This window comes from Leopardus geoffroyi, chromosome D1, assembly GCF_018350155.1.
Source record: "Leopardus geoffroyi isolate Oge1 chromosome D1, O.geoffroyi_Oge1_pat1.0, whole genome shotgun sequence".
NCBI classification, from domain to species: domain Eukaryota; kingdom Metazoa; phylum Chordata; class Mammalia; order Carnivora; family Felidae; genus Leopardus; species Leopardus geoffroyi.
The window spans coordinates 113,734,255-113,758,737 of NC_059329.1; the positions used below are offsets into that span (position 1 = coordinate 113,734,255).

General features: G+C 62.1%; 1 protein-coding gene across 9 annotated transcripts in view; it reads right to left on the reverse strand.

Annotated features, from left to right (window-relative positions):
• KCNQ1 (potassium voltage-gated channel subfamily Q member 1) overlaps positions 1-24,483 on the reverse strand; it is a 321,574-nt gene that overhangs the window by 214,956 nt on the left and 82,135 nt on the right. For all 9 annotated transcript variants that reach the window (XR_006714357.1, XM_045486311.1, XM_045486309.1 and 6 more), the window contains 4 exons: positions 16,574-16,684; positions 15,789-15,884; positions 13,598-13,720; positions 12,589-12,733 (listed from right to left, as the gene is read on the reverse strand). Coding sequence is in view for 8 of the 9 variants with exons in the window: in XM_045486311.1 (XP_045342267.1) it covers positions 12,589-12,733; positions 13,598-13,720; positions 15,789-15,884; positions 16,574-16,684 (475 nt within the window). In the remaining variant the exon portion in view is untranslated. The remainder of the gene's footprint in view (positions 1-12,588; positions 12,734-13,597; positions 13,721-15,788; positions 15,885-16,573; positions 16,685-24,483) is intronic.

Genomic DNA, 24,483 nt, shown 5'->3' on the forward strand with positions numbered 1-24,483 from the left:
ATCATGAGTTGGGCTGAAATCAAGGGTCAGACGCTTAACCAACTGAGCCCCCCAGGCGCCCTTTATACGATTCCACTTAAACAAATTCTCCAGAGGAGGTAAATCCATGGCCACCACCAGGAAGTAGATGAGGGGGTGTGGGGCCAGACGTGGGAACAGGGATTAACTCTAAGTGGGCACAGTGGGTCTTACAGTGGGTGGCGGATATTCTAGAAATTTTTTTAATGTTTATTCATTCTTGAGACAGAGACAGAGCATGAACGGGGGAGGGTCAGAGAGAGGGAGACACAGAATCCAAAGCAGGCTCCAGGCTCCGAGCCGTCAGCACGGAGCCCGACGCGGGGCTTGAACTCACGGACTGTGAGATCACGACCTGAGCCGAAGTCAGATGCTCAACCGAGTGGGTGGCGGATATTCTAAACCTAAATGGTGGTGATGATTGCATAAGTCAGTAAGTTTACTGAAATTACATTGCAAATGGGTGAATTTTAGGTACGTAAATTGTACTTCGATAGAGTAGCATTTTAAAAAGCAAGTTAGAAAAAAGAAATGTGCTGAACTCATTTTCAAATGAGCGAAAAAAAACCACATCGAAAGGAGAGAGGAGAACATCACTAATCCAAGCGCTTGGAGACGACAGTATTTGATCAAACGCCCGTGATCTTGAGTGGGAGGAGGTGGGGAATGACAGGCGAACCCTCACCCTCCTCAGCAGGTTTGATGTTACAGCCTAAGGACGAGGCAACCAGAACATCCCGGCTTCTCCGCAGGCTGTGCAGGGCCCAGAGTTTGGTTTCCAGTCACTTCCTCCCCTGGGGAAAAGGGGCTCCTTGGAAAATTGGCCGACTCTGGGGCTGGAGCAGAGGGTCTATGAAATTAGCCTGACTCTTCTTATACCAGAACATGAAGAAATGCTAAAAAAAAAAAAAAAAAAAAAAGGGGGGGGCACCTGGGTGGCTCATTTAAGTGTCCCACTTCAGCTCAGGTCAGGATCTCGTGGTTTGTGGGTTCTAGCCCCGCGTCGGGCTCTGTGCGGATGGCTCGGAGCCTGGAGCTTCTTCACATTCTGTGTCTCCCTCTCTCTCTCTGCCCCTCCCCAGCTCACTCTCTCTCTCTGTCTCTCTCAAAAATAAATATTTAAAAAATAAAACAAAATAAAACAAAATAAAATAAAAAAAACAAAACGAAATAAAATAAAATAAAAAATAAAATAAAATAAAATAAAATAAAATAAAATAAAATAAAAATAAAAACTTGAACTATTGGGGCACCTGGGTGGCTCAGTTGGTTGAGTGTCTAACTTCAGCTCAGGTCATGATCTCACAGTTTGTGAGTTCGAGCCCCGCGTCGGGCTCTGTGCAGATGGCTCGGAGCCTGGAGTCTGCTTCAGAGTCTGTGTCTCCCCCTCTCTCTCTGCCCCTCTCCCACTCATGCTCTTTCTCTGTCTCTAAAAATAAACATAAAAAAATGCTAAAAAAAAATGTGAGCATGTCCCAAGGACACAGAAGCCAGCTTGAAAAGGCTTCTGTTGGCCAAATCTGGGACAATTTGAATATCAAAATAATTAAGGACACTAAAGAATTATAATAAAAAAATCCATGAGCCCATGCATATAGATAATAAGTCCCAGAAACAGACAGATGGGGGAGAAGGGAGGTTTTCCCACAGAACGACCCGGAGATGTCTTCTCTTGGAATAAATACCATTCTGGCTGGAAGGCAGCTCCTAGTACTTCTGTGGGAGGTGTGCTAGAGCTGAGAGGGCATCAGCCACCATAATCAAGACGGTTCCAGAAAATCTCTGCATCTGAGAGACGTTTTAAAATAGGGAACAGGAAGGGCGCCTGGGTGGCTCAGTCGGTTAAGCGACCGGCTTCAGCTCAGGTCATGATCTCACGGTCTGTGGGTTTGAGCCCCATGTTGGGCTCTGTGCTGACAGCTCAGAGCCTGGAGCCTGCTTCGGATTCTGTGTCACCCTTTCTGCCCCTTCCCTGCTTGCACTGTCTCAAAAATAAAATAAACATTTATAAAAAAACTTAAAATAAGGGACCAGATGTGCTCATAGCCTTGCACAATTTCCCTGTCGCTTATCGGTTACAAAGCAAAGTAGGACAAGTCTTCAGCGGGTGATTAAAGTCACACCCCATTTTGGGGCAGAGAGAATCAAATGTCCTGGGGTGGGTCACCCCAAGAAGGACACCATGTCACTGATGGAATGTTCCAGCTGGAAGGCACAACCTGAATCTAACTACAAGGGAAACATCCTGCAAATTCCCAAGAAGTGGCAGGACTGTGGCCCGCAGAAACGCGAATGCCGTAAAAGGCGGAAACTGGAAATGTTCCAGGTTCAAGAAGGCTCCGGAGACAGGACAGCTGATGGCAACGTTCACCGCGAACAGCTATGAAGGGCAGGGTCACGTCCACTGGCACAACGGAACGCAGGTGGGTTTGGAGAGAGGGCTGGACCCATGTTTCATGTGCAGGGTGCTGTAAAAGGGGGACTTTTGTTTTTAGGAAAAACACGGCAAACATTTCGGGGCCACGGTCTCCAGAGTGGGCAGCTTACTGTCAAAGGACTCAGAGAACCAGGTACATCAAGATCCCTATAGAAAGGGGCACGAACGGTAAAACAAATGCGGCAAAATGAACCCTGAGGTATCCCCTTGGCCTCACTGGTCTTCAACTGGAAGCGATTTTGCCCAAGGGAGACCTTTCTCTGGTCACCACGCTGGCCCCAGAAGAGGCCAGGGAAGCTGAGCCCTCGACAAAGCACGGTCTGGCCCCCGATGTCACTGGTGCCGCAGGGGAGAAAACCCGCTTCGCTCGGCTGACGAGACAGAGCCCTGCCCGGGTGGCCGGTGATAGCCCGCAGGGGTGCCAGGAAGGGAGCCCTCGAAAGTGACCCGGCAACGCCCACGATGTTAATAATGCACCTGATCCTGAGTCAGGGGCCGAACTGAGTCCCTGCAGCTCACACACTAGCACTGTCGGCCCCAGCACCTCAGACGTTTGGAGAAGGGCCTTAAAGAGGTCAGTTCCGACAAGGCTGCTGGTGTGGATCCTGCTGCACTATGGCGGGTGTCCCTATACAGGAAATTTGGACAAACGGGGACGCAGAGGAAGGACAGGGGGAGGACGTGGCGAGAAGGTGGCCGTCGGCAAGCCCAGGAAAGACGACAGCGTGACCCGAAACCTTTCCGCCTCCAGGATGGGCGAGATGCATTTCTGTTGCCCAAGCCACCCAGTCTGCAGTCTTTTGTTATGGAAGTTTCTAGCAAACTAATACATCCTGGAATGAAGGAGAGACTTCAGGCTGCAGGCTGAATGCCCCAGCAAGGAGGCACACGGTGTGCAGCTGAGCGGGAAAGGCGAGACAGCATGTGGGACGTGATCCCGTGAGTTCGGAAATCCACGACGAGCCCGTTTACCGCACGAGCCCCGGGAGGGCAATACAACCTTAAAAGAAAAACCAGCCCCAGGATCTGTGGGGTGAGAAGCCGGGTGGAGAGTGAGTGGGCGCCCGGGAGAGTGGTTCCGGGTGGGAGGCCAGAGGCACCAGGAAGCTGGCCACACACAGGCCCGGGGCGGGTGGCGGGGTGGGGCACTCACGTGTTCTAACTCGCTTGGTCAACACAACAACCCGGCAAGGGTCCCCATTTCGTGGATTCAGAAACCGAGGCTGGGAGAAGGCAGTGGCCTGCCCAGGGTCACCCAAGAGAAAATGGCAGAACTTCCTTCGGCCCCAGGAAGGCCGGCAGGGGTTGTATTCAGAGCCACTCCCCGAATCTGCCACTCGACTTTTAAGGACAAAACTGTAAAGGAAGGATTAATTTTTCTGCCACGGAATTTGGCACTAGATTTAAAAATAATAACGCTAGGGGCACCTGGGCGGCTCAGTGGGTTAAGCATCCGACTCTTGACTTCAGCTCAGGTCATGACCTCATGGTTTGTGAGTTTGAGCCCCACGTGGGGCCCTGTGCTGATGGAGCAGAGCCGGCTTGGGATCCTCTCTCTCTCTGCCCCTCCCCTGCTCATGCTATCACTTTCGAAATAAATAAACTTAAAAAATAGTAGTGAGGGGCGCCTGGGTGGCGCAGTCGGTTGGGCATCTGACTTCAGCCAGGTCACGATCTCGCGGTCCATGAGTTCGAGCCCCGCGTCGGGCTCTGGGCTGATGGCTCAGAGCCTGGAGCCTGTTTCCGATTCTGTGTCTCCCTCTCTCTCTGCCCCTCCCCCGTTCATGCTCTGTCTCTCTCTGTCCCAAAAATAAATAAACGTTGAAAAAAAAAATAGTAGTGATAATAAGGAAAGGTGGGACAGATCTGAACGATGCTATGGACGCATCCGCGCGTGTGTGTGCGCGATCCATCGCAACGTATGTGTTATCTGTCTGAGCACACAAATAAAACTCTGTTTTACAAACAGAGCATATAACCTTAACAAGTCCAAGGAACATTTACAAAAGCAATGCTTTTATGTTTGCCCTTGGACACAAAGAAAATCTTCACTTAGTAAAAGCAAATACTTTGCAGCCCACGTCCTCTCGCTGTAAGGCTGTTAACTTAGAAATAACAGAGATAAAACGTGTTCTGCTTCAAAAGCAGGAAAACATTTCTTTAGACCAAAGAGAAAGTCAAAACGTAAAGGCGACCAAGAACGCGACGAAAAGGAACGCATTTCACAGTAAGGTCTACGTCACAGCTAACGCTGCCATCAGAGGAAAATATATGTAACTTCTAAAACGCCTCGTAGAAGAAAGACTTTAGATACACTAGGTGCGAGTCTCAATCAAGTTTTTAAAAAAGTGAATAATCAGGAAGAGGGGATACATAGATATAAAAGCCCAAGTTGGGGAAATAGAAAACAAAAACAGTGAAATGGTAGTTTTCGGCTAAGAAAGTAAATATTATATATATTAAATATTATATTATTATTATAAAGATTAATAACATAATAGAATGTAAATAATACATATGTTATAAATATATTATATATGATACAGGCTATTATGTATAAATATGTATAATATACATAACGTATGACAAATGTTATGTTAAATATATCATTAAATATTATATACGTAATATATATATTATATGTTATATATATATCATATATATACACAAAGCAGATAAATGTCTCATGAGCTTAGAGGGAAAAAAGGCAAAACTCAAAGCTCAGGCAAGAAACAAAGAGCTGACAGAGACAGAAGAACTCAACTCACTAGAAGTAACTTGCCACCAAGAGGCAACATAATTGAAACCCTTGAGGATTAAAGAGCAATGAATAAATTACCTCCAAAGAGGCAGCACATTTATTTAGAACAAATTACCATAAAGCAGACTTTTAAAAAGAAATTAAAGATCTCCTTGAGCACACGTACCAGCCCAGATGGTTTTACAACTTCGCTGCGCTGCTGAGCCCCTGGAGAAGGGGACTCCGGCGCCGTTTTCCGACGGGTGTGGGACGCGCGACAAGGTGGGCGGGTCTCCCCGGTGCAGACACTGCGTCCGCGCAGATGTGGTGGCAGACGGCCTCCCCTTCTGAGCCTGAGGTACAGTCGCCTCCGCGATCAGCCATCGGGGGAGGGGGGTACCCCGCGGGCACGTCTCACGGGTTCAACGCGCACACCATGCTTCCCGTAAGCGGGTGTCCACCCGCGGGTGTAGACGGCTGGCTACCTTTTGCTGGTTAACGACCGCAGAAATGAGCATCCTGACAACGGGTCGTCTTGCAGACGTGCAACGCAAGTGCGGAATACATTTCTGGAAGGGTTCAAGGGCGTACACGTCTCGAATTCTCACGGCAGTGGCCGTTCTTGTCTCCGTAGAGCCTGTATCCGTTTATCCGCCCAACGGGGTGACTCAGCTTGAGGGTTCGCGCGTGCCTGGCCCACGAGGCTCCTCACTCTTCAAAGGCTCCATAGATGAATACAGCTCCCGTCACGTCAATTTACATTTCTGTGATCGCCACTGAGGTTACTGGCATCTGTTCATTGGTAAGAATCTCGGGATCCCTTTTCTCCAGACCTGTTTTTATAGCTTTTATCCTTTCGTCTTCATGACCCACAGAGCTTCCTGGTATCTGGGTGAAATTAGCCCCACGTGTACAATATGAGCCGCAACTATTTTCTCCAGATCATCATTGAAGAAATGGTTTTGGATTTTGTTTTTGCTCTGCACCATGTTTTTATTCTACGTTTTCACTGAAGCGTGCCGGACACACAACAAAGTGGCCGTGTTCACGGCGTGCCGCTCGGTGACTTTTGACACGCGACAACGTCACCACAATCGAGATCGTGAACACACCCATCGGCCCCAGGCCTCTCTGTGCCCTTCTCCTCCTCCCAACCCAATCGCGCCCACGCACACCTGCTGGCCTCGTGGTCCCAGACCAGTCTGCCCTTCCCGGGCCTTCACACAGAATAAGCAACCTGTACTCTTTCCTTTTCTTCCTTCCTCTCTTTCTCTCTCTCTTTCTCTTTCTCTCTCCCTGCCCCCCCTTCCCCTTCCTCCCTTCCTTCCTTCCTCTCTTCCTTCCTTCCTTCCTTCCTCTCTTCCTTCCTTCCTCCCTTCCTTCCTTCCTTCCTCTCTTCCTTCCTTCCTTCCTTCCTCCCTTCCTTCCTTCCTCCCTTCCTTCCTCCCTTCCTTCCTTCCTTCCTTCCTTCCTCTCTTCCTTCCTTCCTCCCTTCCTTCCTTCCTCCCTTCCTTCCTCCCTTCCTTCCTTCCTTCCTTCCTCTCTTCCTTCCTTCCTCCCTTCCTTCCTTCCTCCCTTCCTTCCTCCCTTCCTTCCTTCCTTCCTTCCTCTCTTCCTTCCTTCCTCCCTTCCTTCCTTCCTTCCTTCCTTCCTTCTTCCTTCCTTCCTTCCTCCCTCCCTTCCTTCCTCCCTCCCTTCCTTCCTTCCTTCCTTCCTTCCTCTCTTCCTTCCTTCCTCCCTTCCTTCCTTCCTCCCTTCCTTCCTCCCTTCCTTCCTTCCTTCCTTCCTCTCTTCCTTCCTTCCTCCCTTCCTTCCTTCCTCCCTTCCTTCCTCCCTTCCTTCCTTCCTTCCTTCCTCTCTTCCTTCCTTCCTCCCTTCCTTCCTTCCTTCCTTCCTCTCTTCCTTCCTTCCTTCCTCTCTTCCTTCCTTCCTCCCTTCCTTCCTTCCTCCCTTCCTTCCTTCCTCCCTTCCTCTCTTCCTTCCTTCCTTCCTCTCTTCCTTCCTTCCTCCCTTCCTTCCTTCCTTCCTTCCTTCCTCTCTTCCTTCCTTCCTTCCTCTCTTCCTTCCTTCCTCCCTTCCTTCCTTCCTCCCTTCCTTCCTTCCTTCCTCCCTTCCTTCCTTCCTTCCTCTCTTCCTTCCTTCCTCCCTTCCTTCCTTCCTTCCTTCCTCCCTTCCTTCCTTCCTTCCTTCCTTCCTTCCTTCCTTCCAGTCTGGCTTCTTTCACTCACCATCATTATTCTGGCATTTATCCAGGCCGGTGTGTATACTCATGGCCCGTTCTTTCTGATTACTGAGGACTACTTCACTGTGTGGGCTAAACCACGAGGGGTATCTGCACTGTTTCCAGTTTTCAGAAAACACGACGACGGTGATATTCCACGTCCAAGCGTCCGTATACACGTCTGCTCTCTGTTCTTTTTCCTCCTGGATGCTCATTCAGGAACGGAATGGCTGCATAATATGGCAGGTGCACACATAATGTTCTCAGAAACTCGCAGCCTGCTCTCTAGAGCAGCTGTGCCGTTCGAGTGTCCAGCGGGAGCGCGTGAAGGGCTCGGTGCCCGCGTCCTGGGCAGCACTCGTGTGAGTGATGGAAGCTTCCCTCGTGAAACCACGACACGCGGCAAAACGTTCTTAACTGTAGCCAATATAATTGCGTAGTAACATCTCATTGTGGTTTTAGTTTGCGTTTCCCTAATAACCGATGGTGCTGAATATATCCTCACGTGCTTATCTGTACATCTTCTTGGGTGAATGTTCAAACCCGGCCTGCTTTTCATATAAATCTTTAAATTTTTTTTAGATGTTTATTTATTTATTTTGAGAGACAGAGCGTGAGTGGGGGAGGGGCAGACAGAGAGGGAGACACAGAATCCGAAGCGGGCTCCAGGCTCCGAGCCGTCAGCACAGGGCCCGACGCGGGGCTCGAACTCGTCAACCGCGAGATCGTGACCTGAGCCGAAGTCGGACGCTCCACCGACTGAGCCACCCAGGCGCCCCAGGATGCCATGTTTTCGATGTTACCGTAAATGCTGTCGACCTCAGAGTACGGGCTGCCGGAACACAGATGTAGACGTGACGTTTGAGTGTTGACCCGGCTCCACTCACGTGCTCCTTCCCAGCCTGGGCGCCCGGGGTTTCCGCCTCTGGACCGTCCGCCCGGGATTTCTGCTTCTGGACCGTCCTGCAGGCTAGAACCTCCAAGTTGGGGCGGAGCAGAACTGGTAAGAGCAGACATCCTCGCCAAGATCCCGACTGCAGGGAACAGCAGCCCGTCTTTCCTCGCTACGTGTGTCGGCTGCAGCTGACTCGGGGTGGTCTTTACCAAGACCCTCCCTCTCTTCTATCGACAGAGAGCCATTATAATGAACGGCCAACCCGAACCCCGGTGCGGGGGCCAGGAGGGGGCCCCAAACAAGGACCTTCTCCCGCAACCCAGGTGAGGCCGCCCTGGAAGTCACAGAAGCCCGGTGCCCGGCCTCATCCTCAGGCTCACAGGGACAGGGCCCAGAGAAACCTGGGGACTCGTTACGGACATGCCCCCCGGGCCTCCCCGCACATGCTGGGACCTGAAATCTCAGTGGGGGCAGCCCGGGTCTGGGTTAAACTCTCCTCGTGATTCGAGGGACCCTCCCCCCCCCCAGGGAAGTTCCAACCCGGAGTGTCACCGTCCAGCCCTCTGCCGTTGAGGAGCTCAGGGCTTCCCTTGCTGGGGACGCTCTGTCGCCAGGACGAGGACCTGGATTTCGGCAACGAGCAGACCTGGTTTCGTCAAAGGCCTCTCTCTACGAACTCCCAAACGAGCTCGCTGGAACGAGCAAACGTCTCCTATGGGCTCCACGGGGGGCGTCCCCAAGGGCCAGGAGTGAAGCCGCCTCTGGAACGGCGGCCGTGTGCAGGCAGCACGGTGTCCGCTCACGCCAGGAGCCACGGCGTGGACTGGATAAGGGACGGCGGGAGGGTGCACTCAAATCACACGCAGAAAGCGAGACAGAAGCCAGCGAACCAGCCCGCGCACTGGCAAATGCGGAGAAAAATGAAAATTCGTTGGTGTTGGCCTGTTTTCTCGGAATAAAAGTAAAAAGCCTCCCCCTGATACGTGGGGACAGGCTCGTTCTGACAAGAGGCTGGGTTTGCATTGACCCCTCACGGTCGTCTAGAAAACCCCATACCTATAAACCCGCACCACAAACGTTCTGCACAGGTTCACGGGGTCACCCTGCGCAAGGGACAGCTTCTCTAGAGAGGTGTCCCCTCAACAGGGTGCACGGGGGGGGCACCACGAGAAGGAGCCCACGCTTACAGACCCACGGGGAAACAAGCCATCGTGAGAAAAAGTTGGGGGAGCCACGGGGAGCAGAGTTAGACTCTCTGAGAACCACGGATGGTGACATGACGTCACCCTGGTGACGGAATGAGTGCATTCAAATGACTCGGACATTCCAAGTTGTAAGTCATGAGGAAGACACAGGCCAAGCAGATGACGCCCTCACCCGCAGAGGCGCAGAAGTAACGGAAACTAACATCTCGGCGGGTGGATTAACCCGTGGGTTAGACACAGCGGCACAGTTAGCAAACTGGAAGGAAGCTGCTAGAATGCAGTGCAGGGAGACTGAGCAGGAAAATACCAGAGACGGCCCGGGAGGCCAGGACGCGGGGGTCAGGCAGGCGTTTCGAGGGCAGGTCAGAGCATTTAGGGGAGGCGGTAACCTGTGACGGGACTGTGCTAACTTTCCACATTGGATGAAAGACATAAACCCGCAGGTTTATCACAGCAGCAAACCACAGCGGGACGAACAGAGAGAATGCACCGCCCTGGGTCACCGTCCTGGAACTACCCAGCACCGACATCCAAGGGAAGGCCCTCGAAGTCTCCAGAGGGGGCCGGGCCACTCCCGAGGATGGCCGCACAGCTGGACAACACACCTGCCGAGGGTTCACAGAGAATGCAGATCTCAACCCGGAACCTTCCCCCAGCCAGACCCCCATCCGACAGCAAAGTCGGAACACGGAGGCTCGGGGCAAAGACCGGGTTGACCCCCAACAGACCGTCACTGAAGGAACAGCCGAAGGGCCTTCAGGAAGAAGGATGTTAAACCCTGAGACGGAATCCAGCGGATCTGCTGGTAAATATCGGCAAGTGTCCACGAACCCAACAAGCGACAGATTCAGGGGATTCACAAGGCAAGACACGGGGCAGGGGCGGCGTGTGAGGGGGGTGGGGTGGGATCCGGAGCGCGGGGCGGGCGACAGGCCAGGCCCGGCGGGTGGGGCCGCAGACTGTGTCCCCCGAATTGGGCTCGTGAGCGGCAGGCCCCACGCAGGCTGGGGACTCGGTCGGCTCTGACCACCTTGAGACGGAAGTGAGGGTGCCCCCAGCGCCTCACGGCCCGCCTGCCCTCAGGGGTCGCCCCCAGGCTGCCCGGGTCTACGGGAGCTCCTCCCGCTGGCCTTGACTCCTCTGACCCCCAGCCCCACAGCCACCACGTCACTCCAGGCGCTGGCCTGGCCCGAGGCTTGTCCTGCCCTGTCCCCATCCGTGCCACTCCTGGGCGAGCCTCAGAGGGCACAGGGCTGCCCGCAGCCACGCCTGCCCCGTGGACTCCCAGCGCCCGTCCGACACCCGCAGGCTCCTGGGCACCGCTCCCGTCTTAGGAAGGAGGGTCAGCACGGCAGGAGCCCACGTGGGCCTCTCCACAGGAGGGCGGCCCCACACCCACCACACCTGAGGTGTGCAGGTGGCGGGCCCGGGGCGGGGGTGGGGGGTGACGACGTGATCCCGCCCGGAAGCGCGACTGTTCCCCCCACGGCAACTCCATCACAGCCGCTGATCCTTCCTTCCCCTCCCCGGCCAGCTGTACTCAGCATTAACACCACCTCCTCCAGGAAGCCCGCGGGCCCAACCAGGCCGAGCCGGGGGCTCGTGCCCCAGACGCCCGCGCGTCTTCCTCCCTGATGCCAAGGCCCGCCTCGCCCCGGGGCCTCACCCTCACGCGCACGGAGCAGGGTCCTGACGACCAGGACAGCGTGAGCAGCCGGGGGCTGGAACCTGCACGAGAAATGCGGACGGGAGCCTGGAGGACGGGGTGTGCAGGGGTGCGGCACGAGGCTCGGGCGCCAGGCCTCGGTGCGGCCAGTGGCGGGGGGTGGGGTACTCAGCGTGGCTGCTTGCGCCCTGCCATGTGGGGGCTGGGGCTGCGGGCCCTGGCTGGGATGAGGCCCCCTCTCCCCCGACCAGGGCTCTCGAGGGCCCCGGGTACCGTCCGGAGGCTGGGGGCCACTCGAGGCCCACAGCGGAGGCCCCAGAAACACAGCGGCTCCAGGCTGGGCTGACTCGTGCTGGCGGGAAAGGAAAACTCCCTGCGAAAGCACCCCACAAAGGGGGCCTGACTGTCCCTGCACTCGTGCCTCATTAACATTCTGCAAGCAGCACTGGGTACTTAATAACAGCAACCGGGCTGAATGGACAGTTCCACACTCAGCAAACAGCACGAGAGGCTTCCACCCACCCCGACCTGCCCATTAGCATTTGCAGAGAGCCCCCATTTGCATCGCGACAATGGTCCTGCCCCTGAATCCGGAGTTGGGGGGGCCGCCGGGCACTCGTTGGCACAATTGTTCCTTGTGCCCACTCTGGGGGGCGGCGGGGAGCGCGTCCCGGGGGCTCACCAGCGATGTGGCCAAATTCAGGCCAGAGCGGAATCCCAACCGCCTGCGACGGGGCCACGGTGGCCCGGTGCCCGGCGGGGTGGGCGCCCCCGCCCGGTCCACCGACAGCCCCAAGGAGCAGGCAGCAGCCGCAGCCCTTTTCCGGAACACTTTGTGCCCTTCTTCCGGGGGACCGTGACCAAATGCGGGAGGAAACACCGGGGGTCAGCCGCCCGAGAACCGAGCACTTGGCGGGCCAGGCGCCCGTAAGCACAAAGGGTCAGGAACAATATACGCTTGTCCCCCTTCTGCCACGTCTAAGACAGTGACACTGCCCTCCCGACTGCCAATGTGCCAGCACGTTCTGGTGGGTGCCGGGAAGAGGTCCAAGGAGGGAGAGACCCACATGGCAGTGACGCACGAGCAGAGGCGCACGGCGTCGAGGACAGACGCGGGCACGCAGCGCTGGCTCGGGACACCCACCCCCCCCCCCACCACCAAGACCGGGGGGTCCGCACGCATGGGCCACCTCCCTTCTGCCTGGCACGGGGCGCCGGCCGCACAGCGGGACCGAGGCGGGGCCCGGCACCCGCAGCCCAGAGTCCGCAACAGAGCCGGAGGAAGGGTCCCTCCGGGGCGGGGTCTGTGGGGGGAGGGCAGGGCCTTGGCGGGCAGACGCCAGGTCAGTGGGAGCTGAGCGCCCGTCCCCGTCCCCACACCGCCACCCTGGGCGAAGGCTCCTCACCAGGGCTGTCGCAGGTGTCCACGGAGAAGTGGTCTGGCCTCCGCTTTTCTGACACGGGCTCGCATGTGATGTGGGGGACCGTGAGCGTCTTCTCTCCGGGACTCACCCCGTTGTCCTTGTCCAGTTTGAACTTCTTCTTCTTTACCTAAGACCACGAGCAGCAAGCTGGCATTCCCGGGGGTCCCCAGCCCCAGAACCCCTTAGCAGCCCCCAAGGGCACCAGCCAGGGAGCCAGGCCTCAGGGCCAGCAGACAGGGGTGCTGTGGGGGGGGCTCGGCACAGGCGCTGCCTGGGGGCTCGGGCTGAAGGGGCCGGCGGACGGGAAACCGGACAGGTACACATACAAGCGGGCACGTGGGGACTAGGGCTGTGGCCACCGGGAGTTCCGGCACGCGGTGGGGGCCATCGGGGGGACAGCCTGGGGCCGGCAGAGGTGACGTGGAGGAGGAGGTGTGGGAGCCGGTGAGGGCGTTTGGCAAGGGAACAGCGAGTGCAGAGGCGTCAGGGGCAGCTGGCAACAGGAGGCCTGGGTGCCCCCCTCAGTCCCCACACCGGCCCCATCGTGACACTCTTGCTCAGAGCCTGCCCGAGCCCCCTGCACCACGACCCGAAGACCGACTTCCCCGAGCTGGGGAGAGACCTCCGTCCTGACCGGCACCTGCCGTCCCCGGCACAGAAAGCCTGACATCAGGGCCCTCTCGAGAGCCTTGTTCCCAACCTCTGGCCAGAACCCAGCCCGTCCTGTTCCCGGGGGCGCCCCCTGTGGGCCTCCCACAGTCCTGGCCTGGGAGCACCAGCCCTACGTGGCCCCGAGCCAGGGGGACCCCCAGGTGGCAGGACCCAGCACAGGCGCCCACCCCCAGGGCCCAGAGTGGCACCAGTGCCCTGATGTGGCGCCGCTGAAATGCCAGGGCCGAACCCCGGCCAGCAGCCGTGGCCCCCAGGGCCTCCCCAGCCCCCCACCCCCGCTCACGAGGGATCCCTGCAGGAGGCAGGTGGGGGCTGTTACCATGACAGACTTCTTGGGCTTGGGGCTGGGGGACAGCAGGGTGTGGCTCCGGGTGGGTTTCCGGACGTAGATGTTCCAGGTGGAGGACTCGGGGTTCTCGGCCGCATAGCACCTCCACGCCGTCTGAACAGGCACAGGGGAGACGCGGTCAGCCGCCAGGCCCGCCCGCACCCTGGCCTGCGTGCCAGCCCCCCACCTCCCGGGGCTGCTCCCGCGCCAGGCAGCTCACGGCCTAACCCACGGGCCGGTACCCACGGCTCGGGCGCCACGGAGGCCCCACCCGCAGACGCAGACACCCTTCGGCTGCTTCTCCCCGGGGCACGCACGGCGAGTGCAGGGACGGACGCAGACACTGAGGACACCCGGGGCCTGTGGGACACCGGGCAGGGGGTAGGGGGGGCAGGGGGCGTGGGGGGGCGGGCCCCTCCCAGAGGCCCACATATGGCGTCCCGGAGCCCGGGCACAGCCTGCCGCCGTGGGGAGCCCTGGACCCGCATCCTAGAGAGATGCCCGTGGCGACCGCCACACAGGAACGACCCAGAGGAGGGGACACCACTGCACGGGATCCGAGTGGAGGACACGCCGTGTCCGGGTAGGCAGCAGGGAACAGACAGCAGGGAGCAGACAGGGGAGCTGGCAGGGTTCGTGGGAGGCCGTGACACCACCCAGGCTGGGGACCTGGACAGACACAGCAGCCTTCCCTGCCCGGGACGCTCAGGGGACGGCCACAGGCCTGGCCCCTCCACGGCCACGTGCCACCTCTGTGTCCCACCATCCCCACAAACGTAAGGCCGCCGCCCGCTTCCCGCCCGGGTCCGGTCTGCGTTCCCTCCTCCGGGCCCCAGTCCTGCCGTGGCGGACGTGTCCGCACCCCTCGGGCTCAGCACCCGAGCCCGGGCTTCGCAGGGGTGCTCACCCCCAAGCACCGGCTCCGCCAGGACCCCGCCGTGCTCCCCTCCCGCCGGCAGCCTGCCCACGGCGGCCTGGGCTGGTTTTACGGGCCTGATTTATGGTCTCCCCGAAAGGAGAAGCTGTGGGCCGTAAAACCAGGCCTGAGGGGGCCCGGCCCCTCGGCTTTATGGCTGCGGCTGCTATTTCCTTCCCGTCCAGGTCCACCGTCCAGGCCCCAGACGGTGGGTTCCGGAAGGGTCCGGAAGGGCTTCAGAGGAATGAGGGGGCGCCCCTGGCTGAGCCTGTGCAGGGGGCCCTGCCCGGGGCGGATGGCGAAGGAGACCAGGGCCCCGGGGGTGACCCCAGGACCGTCCCTGAGGGGCATTCGGCACTGGGTGTGGCTGTCCCGCTGGGCAGAGGGCCCCACATCTACGGCTGGACACCCACAGGGCCTGTGCCGCAGGACCCCTGCCCAGCGGCTCCCCGGGCGAGACCTGGGCCCGCTCATCCCTGCTCTGCCCCCGGGCGGGGGCTGGTAACCGTCTGGGACCCGGTTTTCGGCCTAAGTCTTTGTTGCGCTAAATTAAGAGCCAGCCATCCTCTGGTGTATCTGGGAGGCTGGGGTCACAGAACTGAGCATCCAGGGGCTCCAGGCCACCCTCCTTACCCTGCCGCTCTTAGCCTCTGTCTCCTCCAGCACCCAGGCCTTGTCACAGCGGCCTTGGGGTCCCCGTTGGGTACTGAGGGGCCTGTGAACCCAGAGCGTGGCTGAGCTGTCGGCTCGCCAGGCCTCACTTGCTGTCACCTGGGAGTCCCTAGCCCCGTGGGATGTGGGGAACACCCTGCAGGTACCCGTGCTGCACAAGCAGGGCCCTAGACCCTCGGGGTTTCCCTCCCAGACTCGCCCTGTGCCGAGCAGGGGGGTGACCACGAAAGGAGGCCACTGTGGCTGGAAGGTGAGGGGCCCACAGAAAGTTCACCCCAACCCGGGACGGGCCAGGGCACATCCCTGTCCCCTGGCCCGCCCCCCTCCAGGACCCACTCTACCAACAGGACCTCTAGGGAGGGAGGTGGGCGCCCCGCGTTCCCGTGCCCCCCCTGTCGGCATCGCCCACGCTTCCCAGAAGGCCCGAGCACGTCTGTGTGGTAGCACGGGCTCATCTGTGTTCCAGAGGGACCCGTAGCAAGAAGGTCTCGTGAGCTTTGTGGCCGAGGGTAGTTCCTGGTTCCCGGAAGGGACACCAGCCTGCACTTAACCCACCGACGCCAGGCCGGACGTTAAGGACGGCAGGCACGTCACCTGAATGAGAGAGGCTGCGGCCGGGATCTGCCTGTTGAAGTGTTTCTGCCTCTGTTTCTGCTGGACCTTCAGGGCGAAGCCGGAGCCGAGAATCCCCTGGGAAGGAGCAGAGACGGGGGCTCGCGTCCACACAGGCAGCCACCGCCCGGCCCGGCCTGTGGGGCACAGGTGCTGGGGACACGGGGCAGCACCGGGGCGCTGGCGCGGGCAGGAGGCGGCCCCGTCCGAGGGGGACTGCGGCCGCCTCCCCAGGATCGCCAACGGGATGGATGGGGCCGGCTCAGGGAGGGAGCTCCCCGTCCACAGAGGGGATCAATCACGCACACACATAGATGCACATGTGCTCTGTGTGACACACGCAGGTGACCACAGAGCACACACGCAACCCACGCACGCTCACCACACACAGCAGGTGCACCAAACACGCGTGACGCGCACACCTCCACGCGCTCGGGGAGCTAGAAGGTGTGGCCCTCGGGATCTGTGATTTCTCGGAAAGACATGGGTCAAAGTGGGGCCCAGGCCACCGCGCAAGGGAACCAGCGCCCCCACCAGGCGGACAGACTCTGCCTCTGCCCTCGCCTGGCGGCTGCTGTCGGTGTCTCCCCGAGACCCCTTGGGCCGGATGCGCCGGCCGCACCCCACCGGCCTCCACCCACACCTGCTGCAAAGCACCCTCCAGGAGCAGCGGGGGCAGGGGACTCCCAGGGGCCTCTGTGAGTGGGCTTGCTCCCGGGGGGGGGACCCTGCCCGCCCGGGAGCCAGGAGGAGGCGGCAGCACCTACCGCCGGGAGCGCGAAGAAGGATATGGCGAACACAGAGAAGCAGGAGGCAATGGTCTTCCCGACCCACGTCTGGGGCACCTTGTCCCCGTAGCCGATGGTGGTGACCGTGACCTGCGGGAGGTGCAGGGGGGCGGCGGTCAGGCCCAGAGCCCCGGGACGGGTGACCGTCGGGCCCGAGCCCGCCACTCTGCCGACACAGACGCGGAGCTCCAGCCGCCACCACCGGGACGGCCGAGGCTCAGCCCGTGCCGGCGCGAGCCCTGCAGACGGCCGGGGCCCCCCAGACCCGGTGCCTCACGGGAAGCGGGTCCCCGGGCGTGCGCAGGGGGCCTGCCACCAGACGCGCGGCCAGGGGGCCCGCCCCCCAGGCCACCGACGTCGCCGTGCCGCAGCCCCCGGGGGGCCGGACGTGCGCACTGAGGCTGGTCCTGCACCAGGAGCCCGGACGGGGATGATGCTTTGCTTCCTGACGCCGCCCCGGGCGCCAGATGTTCCAGTCGCCCTTCTTCCGAGAGGACCAGACGCAGCTCGAGCCTTCTTCTCGGTGGGGGAGCCGACCGGCAGAGCCTGCGGTGGGCCCACGGGCCCAGGGCCGCCCCTGCCCCCGCCCCCGCCCCCCAGGCTTGCGTCCTGCTTGCCTCTGAGGTTTGTCCCCCAGGGCCTCCGGCATGAGCCTGAATAGACATCCTGCAGGACGTGAGCACGCGCCCTGGCTGCACCACTCAGCCCCGACATGCCCGGCCCCCGCCTGCCTGGCATCTGGGGACTGGGGCCGCCCGTGGGCTTTGCAGGAGCCTGGCCCGGGGACCTGGGGCCTCACACCCGCACGGCACGGCACGGCAGCAGGCTCGGTGGCCCAGAGTGGCCACGTGGCCTTCTGCCTTTGAGGTCCTCCTGTGCCGGCCCTGTGGTCACGGCCAGTCCGTTCTGGGAAGCCCGGCCTCTCCCCTCTGGAGCCTCCAGGCCAGGCCCAGGGCAGGACCAGGAAGGTCTGCGTGGAGGCTTCACTTGACATCCTGCCCGGAGGAGTCCCAGAGGAAGGCGGGACGCAGGGCCGGGGCCTGGGAGGCCCGTTTAACAGACTCCGACTGAGAGCAAGGCCCAGGCGGGAAGTGGCGAGGTCCGCCTCATCGCCATCCGTCCCGGGACCCCGGTGGGCGCCTTCCACCAGCCACGGGGCATGGAGGGAGGAACCCAGGGGCCACAGGCAGGCAAGGACACACGTGTCTGCTCGCAGCAAGAGGGGCCACGGCGCAGGAGGCCCGGTGGCACCAGCAAGCGCATCAGCACGTGGCGGGTCCAGACAAGCGCTGGGCGTCCACGAGGGGGCCGGCCGCTGTGGAGCCTGGCCCGGGGCGCCTGCCGTGGTCCTGGGCCTCCTGCGATGTCACTGTCCCTCAAAACCACACATCTCACCACGAGCGCCAAGCACACTGAGCTGCCTACTGCCCGGCCCCTCGAAGGGACCAGCCGAGCCCGTGGAGGTGGGTGCATGCCCACAAACGTGCCCCCCACACAGGGGGCACAGCACACACGCGTGCGAGCATCTCACGCACGCTCGGAACGAGTGAGGGCACGTAAGGAGGGGCCGGTGCCCACGCCGAGCCCTCCACGCTCCGGGACTTGCACGCGGGCCGCGCACGCCTGGGCCTCGGCGTGGGCACCGGCGAGGCAGAGCCAGAGGCAAGCCTGACAGTCAGCTGGCAGGTACGGGGGCCACCCCTCGGCTGCGGGCCGTCCTCCCCAGAAGGCCTGCGCCCCATGTGTGAGGCCTGGCCCACAGCTGCCTGCTCCGAGGGCCCGGGTGCTCGGAGCGAAGGCAGAGCTGGGGCTGCGGACGGGGTGAGGGCATCTGAGACGCCGCGCCAGCCCTCTCTCAGAAAATACAGTTTTTCACAAAATTATTTTATTTATAAAAACACGGGATGGGCCTTACATTGTGATGGATTAATATGGACCCGTTTTTAAAATTCCGTCGCGTTTACCTGCGTGCTGAGTGTCGTATAACCCGGCTCCGCAGCGATTGTCGGGAGCGTAAGGTAGTCCCGAGACCAACAAACTTGGGAATGGCTGCAGGGCAGGGAGGGGTGGGGAGAGGCAGGGGGAGGCAGGGGCCGCCAGCAAGGCACCCCCCGCTCAGGGGCAAGGGGGCACCGGAAAACTCAGGCATCAAGACCATAGATACGAAGGTTATAAAAATACAAACAAAATGTGCCCTGACTGGGAAGCGAACGGTGGGGGGGGGGGGGGGGGGGGGGAGGAGGGGGGGGCAGGGCAGGGGCGGCCTGAACGGCCCTGGGGGCTGGTGGAGCAGGGTCCCCGGAGACACTCTCCCCCAGCAGACAGACCCGCGCCCCGCAGGGCGGCCCCCTCGTGCCATTCCCTGGCCCCGCGCCGTCTGGGGTGCTGGGGCTCCTGGGGACCGGCCGGCCGGCGGAGATCAGGAGTGCCCGACCAGGCATCCCCCACCCCGGGGAGGGCACACACCTCTCAGACCCCATCACAGACTTGCTTTGTCAAGTTAATGACGTCCTTGGGCTCTTGGAGGAAACGGCCCATCCCCACAGAGCTGTTTGTTTTTCCCGAATTCAGAGACAAGGGCAGCTGCGGGAGGGTGCTAACTGCCCAGCACTTGCCACGCACCCCTGACCGGGGCGCGCCAGGGGCGGACGTGCACGCCCGGGCCCGCAAACGTGGGGGGACCCAGCATGACCGCCGGGGACAGGGCTGTGTGGCCCCGGGGACAGGCCCGTGGGGGGCAGGGGACCGAGCTGTCCCCGGCCTCTGGAAGCCGCCGCGGGGGCGCGTGCTGGCGTCTGTGTCCCCGCTCACACGTGGAGGCACCCGGGAGCTTCCCCTCACACACACTCCGCCCTGGCGCGGGAGGCCCTGTGGGCCCCCAGCGAGACGGGAGGGCCAGCCCAGAAACCCCGACCTGCCGGGGAGGCGGGTGGCCCGCGGCCACCCCATGGGCCTTGCCCGCCGGAGACGTCATGGCTGTCCGTCCGTGAGCAGGCGTGGGGACCACGCTGGCGGGTACACTCAGGGGCTCGCACCGCAGGCCGACTGTGACAGTGTCGTGAGGTAGGGGCCATCCCACCGAGGGAGAGACTGAGGCTGAGAGGGCAGTCATGGTGCGCGAGGCCTCACCGCTGGTAAGTGGCTGAGCGGGCGCGTTCCCACGACCCCGGGAAGGCTGCAGAGCAAACCCCGGGCCGGACGCTGTGCCACCAGCCTGCCCCGAGGAGGCTGCAAGGACACGGCCGGGGACGGGAGAGTCACAGACCGAGCGGGGGGCCGGGTGGATGGCGGGACACCTCGGGCGGCAGGCTTCTCGGGCGCTTGTCCTGAGGGTGCGCCCGGCACCAGCCCCCGTGGGGCCCCAGCCTGGCTGGCGGGAAGCGGTCGTGGAGGGGACAGACGCACGCGGGGCCAGGGAACCACCCGGCCAGGCTTCCTTTCCGTGGGAAGGACTCAATAAACAAACCCAGACCCACGCAGATCAGAGCCTCTCAGCGAGCGTGTCTTCCCGTTCACGGAAACCCTGGCGCTCCGGGCCACAGACACACCTGCTGCCCTCCTGGGCTTGCAGCCCCCGCGGAGAGCCCCACGTCAGTCCTCGGAGCCACTCTGCTTGCCCCTCCATCTTACGGGCGGGGAAACCGAGGACCGGACCAGTCACGTGCTCGCTGGCCCCGGACCCAGTTCACCGGTGCAGCCGAGGAGGCATCTGGACTCCTTGGCCCGCCCTCCTTGTCTCCACCACCAGGCCTGATGAAGGGCGTCATTCACTCCCGAGCCCCTTCCCTGCGGTGGGCCTGGCCCAGGGCCTGGGATGGGGATCAGAAGCGTGGGGGTCCTTGGGGTTCCGGGAGGCCAAAACACATGCACGGAAAGGGGCCATCCTGTGAGGAAGGTGCTGGAGGTGGGGAGCCGGTCGGGGGCGGAGCAGGACCCTCAAAGGCAGAAGGGCTAAGGGGTGTGACTGGGGCATCGTGGCGGCCATGAACACCGTAGCGTGAGTTAGCTTGCTAAGGGTCTGTCGCAAGCGTCTGGCTTTGGGGAAAGCCTAGAGAACACGGGCTGGTGACAGGCCCCCACAATGTGCAGCCCGCCTCCGCTGCCTCCTCGCCGGGCGCCTGGGGCCCCAGACCTCCCGTGTCCTCGCTGATTTGACTTCTCCCACAGTTTGTGGGCAGAGGCCCGCATTTTGTACCCAGTTTGCAGATGGGCTCACGGAGGTTGGGCGACCTGTACCAGGACGCACACGCGGTCAGCGGTGCAGCTGAGATGCAGTTCCACGGGTGGCTCTGCCCCCCGCTCCTGACCACGGCTTCCTATCTTCCTGTCTCCTGAGGCTGACCACGTGTCTCACCCTGGGGCTGAAGCTGGAAAGCTCCTACCCTCACTGACATGAGCTGAACCCCCCCGCCCCAAGAAGAAATCAATCCCGTGTACCACCCTCCCTGGGCCCACCAGGTCACGTGAGAACTCCTCCCCAGGGATCAGCCAGTGCACAGCGAGCACAAGAAGATGTGCTCACCTTGCGCACTCCTACGCATCCTGCAAAACCCACTGTCCGGGTCCTTCCCTGGGGAAGGCTCCCAGAGCCCACCACTCTCACCCCTACCTGATGTCTAACGGGCACAAGACTGTGCCTGGGGTCCTGCGGACCTCGCTTCCCAGCTGCACAGCACTCTCAGGCTTTGCAGAGAGCTCCAGCAGAGAACGAGGCCTGGAACGGGTGGGGTCTGAGCGCTGGGCTGGGGGCCCGGCCTGCCACCCTGGGGGCCCAGGGCCTCGGTTTTTCCAGCTTCAGATGAGGTGCACGTGGACGTCTGGGGGGGGTCCTGTCCTCACGCAGGCCCTTCCTCAGCCCCCAGACCCCTGTGGCCTCACACTACCAGGATGTAGGAGCCCCGGAGCCCGGACCCCTCTGGAGCCGCCAGCTGCCGAGACTGGCAAGGGTCGGGCTGAAACGCAGGGACGGGCTTCCAGCGTTTTTGCGCTAAATTCTAAATTTAGACGCGGGGGGTAAACAGAGCCCAGCAGCCTCCCGATTTTAGAGACCCCCGGGCGCTAAACAGAGGAGCCCGTGTTTGCAAAAACGGCTTTTCCCTCCACTCAAACTTTAACACAAACAAACGCATTTTGTTCCAAGGGCACAGAAAAAGGTCTTAAATCCTCCCCAAACACCTCAGCAGCCAGTCACGGGGCGCCACACCTGGGGGAACAGGGGGTTTGCACACCAGAGCCGGGCGTCCCCACCCGGCGTGGGGGCACGGGGGGGTGGGGGCGGGAGAAACGCAGCCTTTGAGCTGCCGCCCTCGCTGGACAACCTAGGGACTGGGGCTGGGGGAGGCGAGGGGACTTCTCGTGAAGTCTGGCCGGCACACGGCAGTCCCGGGCTGCGGAATAGCATCCCCCCCAACATTCATGTCCGCGAGACCCTCAGAACGGGAGTGTCTTGGGAAACAGGGCCTCTGTCGAGGTGGTCACGTTAAGATCCCGAGCTGAGATGGTCCTGCTTCATTCATCCAGGCAGGTCCCAAGCCAACGACAGTGTCCTTACAAGAGGCAGAAGATGCGGCCACCAGCGCGGGGACGCCCGAACCCCCCGGAAACTAGCACGGGCAGGAAGGACCCTCCCCGAGAGCCTCCGTGGCGGGCGCAGCCCTGCCCAGGCTTTGATCTCGGACTTCTGGTCTCCAGACTGGGGGAGGACACGTTTCTCACGCTTTGAGCGCCTCGGTCTGCGGGACTTGGTTACAGCCGCCCCGGGAGCCTGGCACAGCCACTGTCCTCGGGGCCACGGACGGAACCGCTCCACGGGCCCGTCCGCGCTTCGTTCGTACCACGGACACCGCTGGACCTCCGTGCTGAGGACACCCGGGGCCGCCCCCGTGGCACCCACAGCCCTTCTCCCACCCACCCGCCGGACTCCCGCGGCCCAGACGCCCCCTCGCGGGCTCTGGCCCGCGACACGCTGAGAAGCGGGTATGGCTTCTGGCCAGCCCCCGGCCCGGCCGTGGGGAGTGAGGCGGACCCGGTGTGGGGACCGGAACCCCCCCTGCCCCAGCACGGCCAGGAGCCTTCGCCCTCCCCCCTCCGCCCCCCCCCCCGGGGTGGCCCCTGGCGGCACCCCCTCCTCTGCCCGTCCCGGACGGGGCGCCTCGGGGCCCGGGCCGGCGCCCCCCCCTCTCCGGAGAGGCGAGCGGGGCCGGGCCTCGGGAGCGGGTCGGGAGCGACTGCCGGGCGCAGTCACAGGCCGCCACACTGGCTTCAAAGCCCCAGTCGGGGCCGGCCCCGTCTCGCTTTCCTTGAGCTCTGTTTGTCCGCGACGCGCCAGGAACACAGCCCATAACTCAAGGCTCGGGGGCCGCTCCCGCCCGGACAGCTGCAGGGGCAGCCGCGGCGATGAATGGGAGCCGTTTGCCCCGGAGCCCCGGGGGGCGGGGGGCCCGGGGTGGCCCAGAGGCGCAGGGCCCGGCGGGAACAATGGCCGGGCCAGGGCCCGCGGTGGCCGAGGCTGGGGCTGCAGCTGACGGCGAGGGCTGGGGCACCGGTGCCAAGCTGGGCACAAAGGGGCCGTTTTCCCGGCCGGCGGGCGGATGTTTGCACAGGTGTGGGAGTGGGGGCGCTGCTCCGCCGAGGGCGGGGGGCAGGGGAGCAGCCTCGGCGGCCCCGGGAAGGCGGGGAGGCCGGTGCCAAGGCTGGGCACCGCTTATCAGCCGGGCCCCGGGCGCTCACCCACACACCTCCTCCCGGCTCCGGACAGCCTGTGCCCGCACGGGCCCGGCACCGGGACCCGCCCCTCCCCACCCCTCCCCGCCCCCAGACCTGCCGGGGCCCGCCTCGCCTGGGCCTACGGGGGCACGGGCGCACGGGCAGACGGAGGCCGGAACCCGGGCTTTCCTCAGCCCCGAGTCGGGTCCCTCGAGCGGCCTGGCACGCTGGAAGCTTCCAGAAAACACACAGACTCGCCCACGTCGGGAGCCCCCTCTGTGTGCTCGGCCTCACGGGCGTGGAACACGGACACGGCAGGGGCATGTGTCCGCCCCGGGGGGCCGCCGGGTGGCTTCCTGCCGCACCTGGACGGACTGGGAAGGGCCTCCTTTCTGGAGGAGGGCAGGGAGCCCCAGGGGAGAGCAAGGCCCGCTTTTTCCGGAAGGAAGAGGCTGGGGACAGACACGGCCAGGGCCGGGGACGGCGTTGGCCCCGAGGCGTCACCACACCCCGTGAAGGCCAGGGCCCTCTCCTCAGCCCCTCCCCGATCAGCCCGGACATCGGCCGCCGCACCCCCAGCTCCAAGGGGCTCCCCTCCCCACGCAGCCGCACTCAGCTTGAAGCAGGGGTCGGTGTCCACTGCTGTCTCCCTGACCCCCGCTCCTGGCCCCGTGGGAGGCCCTCCCGGGGCACTGGCTGCTCACACCCCAGAGCACTCTGAAGGAGGGAGCACCGTACCCCACGGAAAGCTGGGGAGTGTGGGGGCCCGGCCCGTGGCCCACGCCCCTGTCTCTCCCCACAGCACGCGTCCGCCCCGGGCCGCCTCGGGGCCTTGTGCGTGCTGATCCCGGGCCCGGGTCCACCTGCAGTCAAGTGCCTGGAACCCCCCTCCCTTCGAAGCCAGGCTGTGGGTGGAGGGTGTGGTCAGGGGCACCCTTCATGCCCTGAACAGTCTCTCCACGGCCCACACGGCGAGGACGTGGCCAGGACTCAGGGCGCACGTGGCTGGCTGAGGCCTCACCTGGCTGTCCACAGCAATGACTGGTCCTCAGCGGAATGTCCCCTTGGCCCCCTGCAAGGCTGACCCGCCAGGACCCCTGCCGGCCCTCTCCCTTGTGACCGCCCCTCCTGCAGCCTCGCAGCCCAGGGAGCCGAGAGCTGCCCAGCCCAGCAGGGCCACTTAC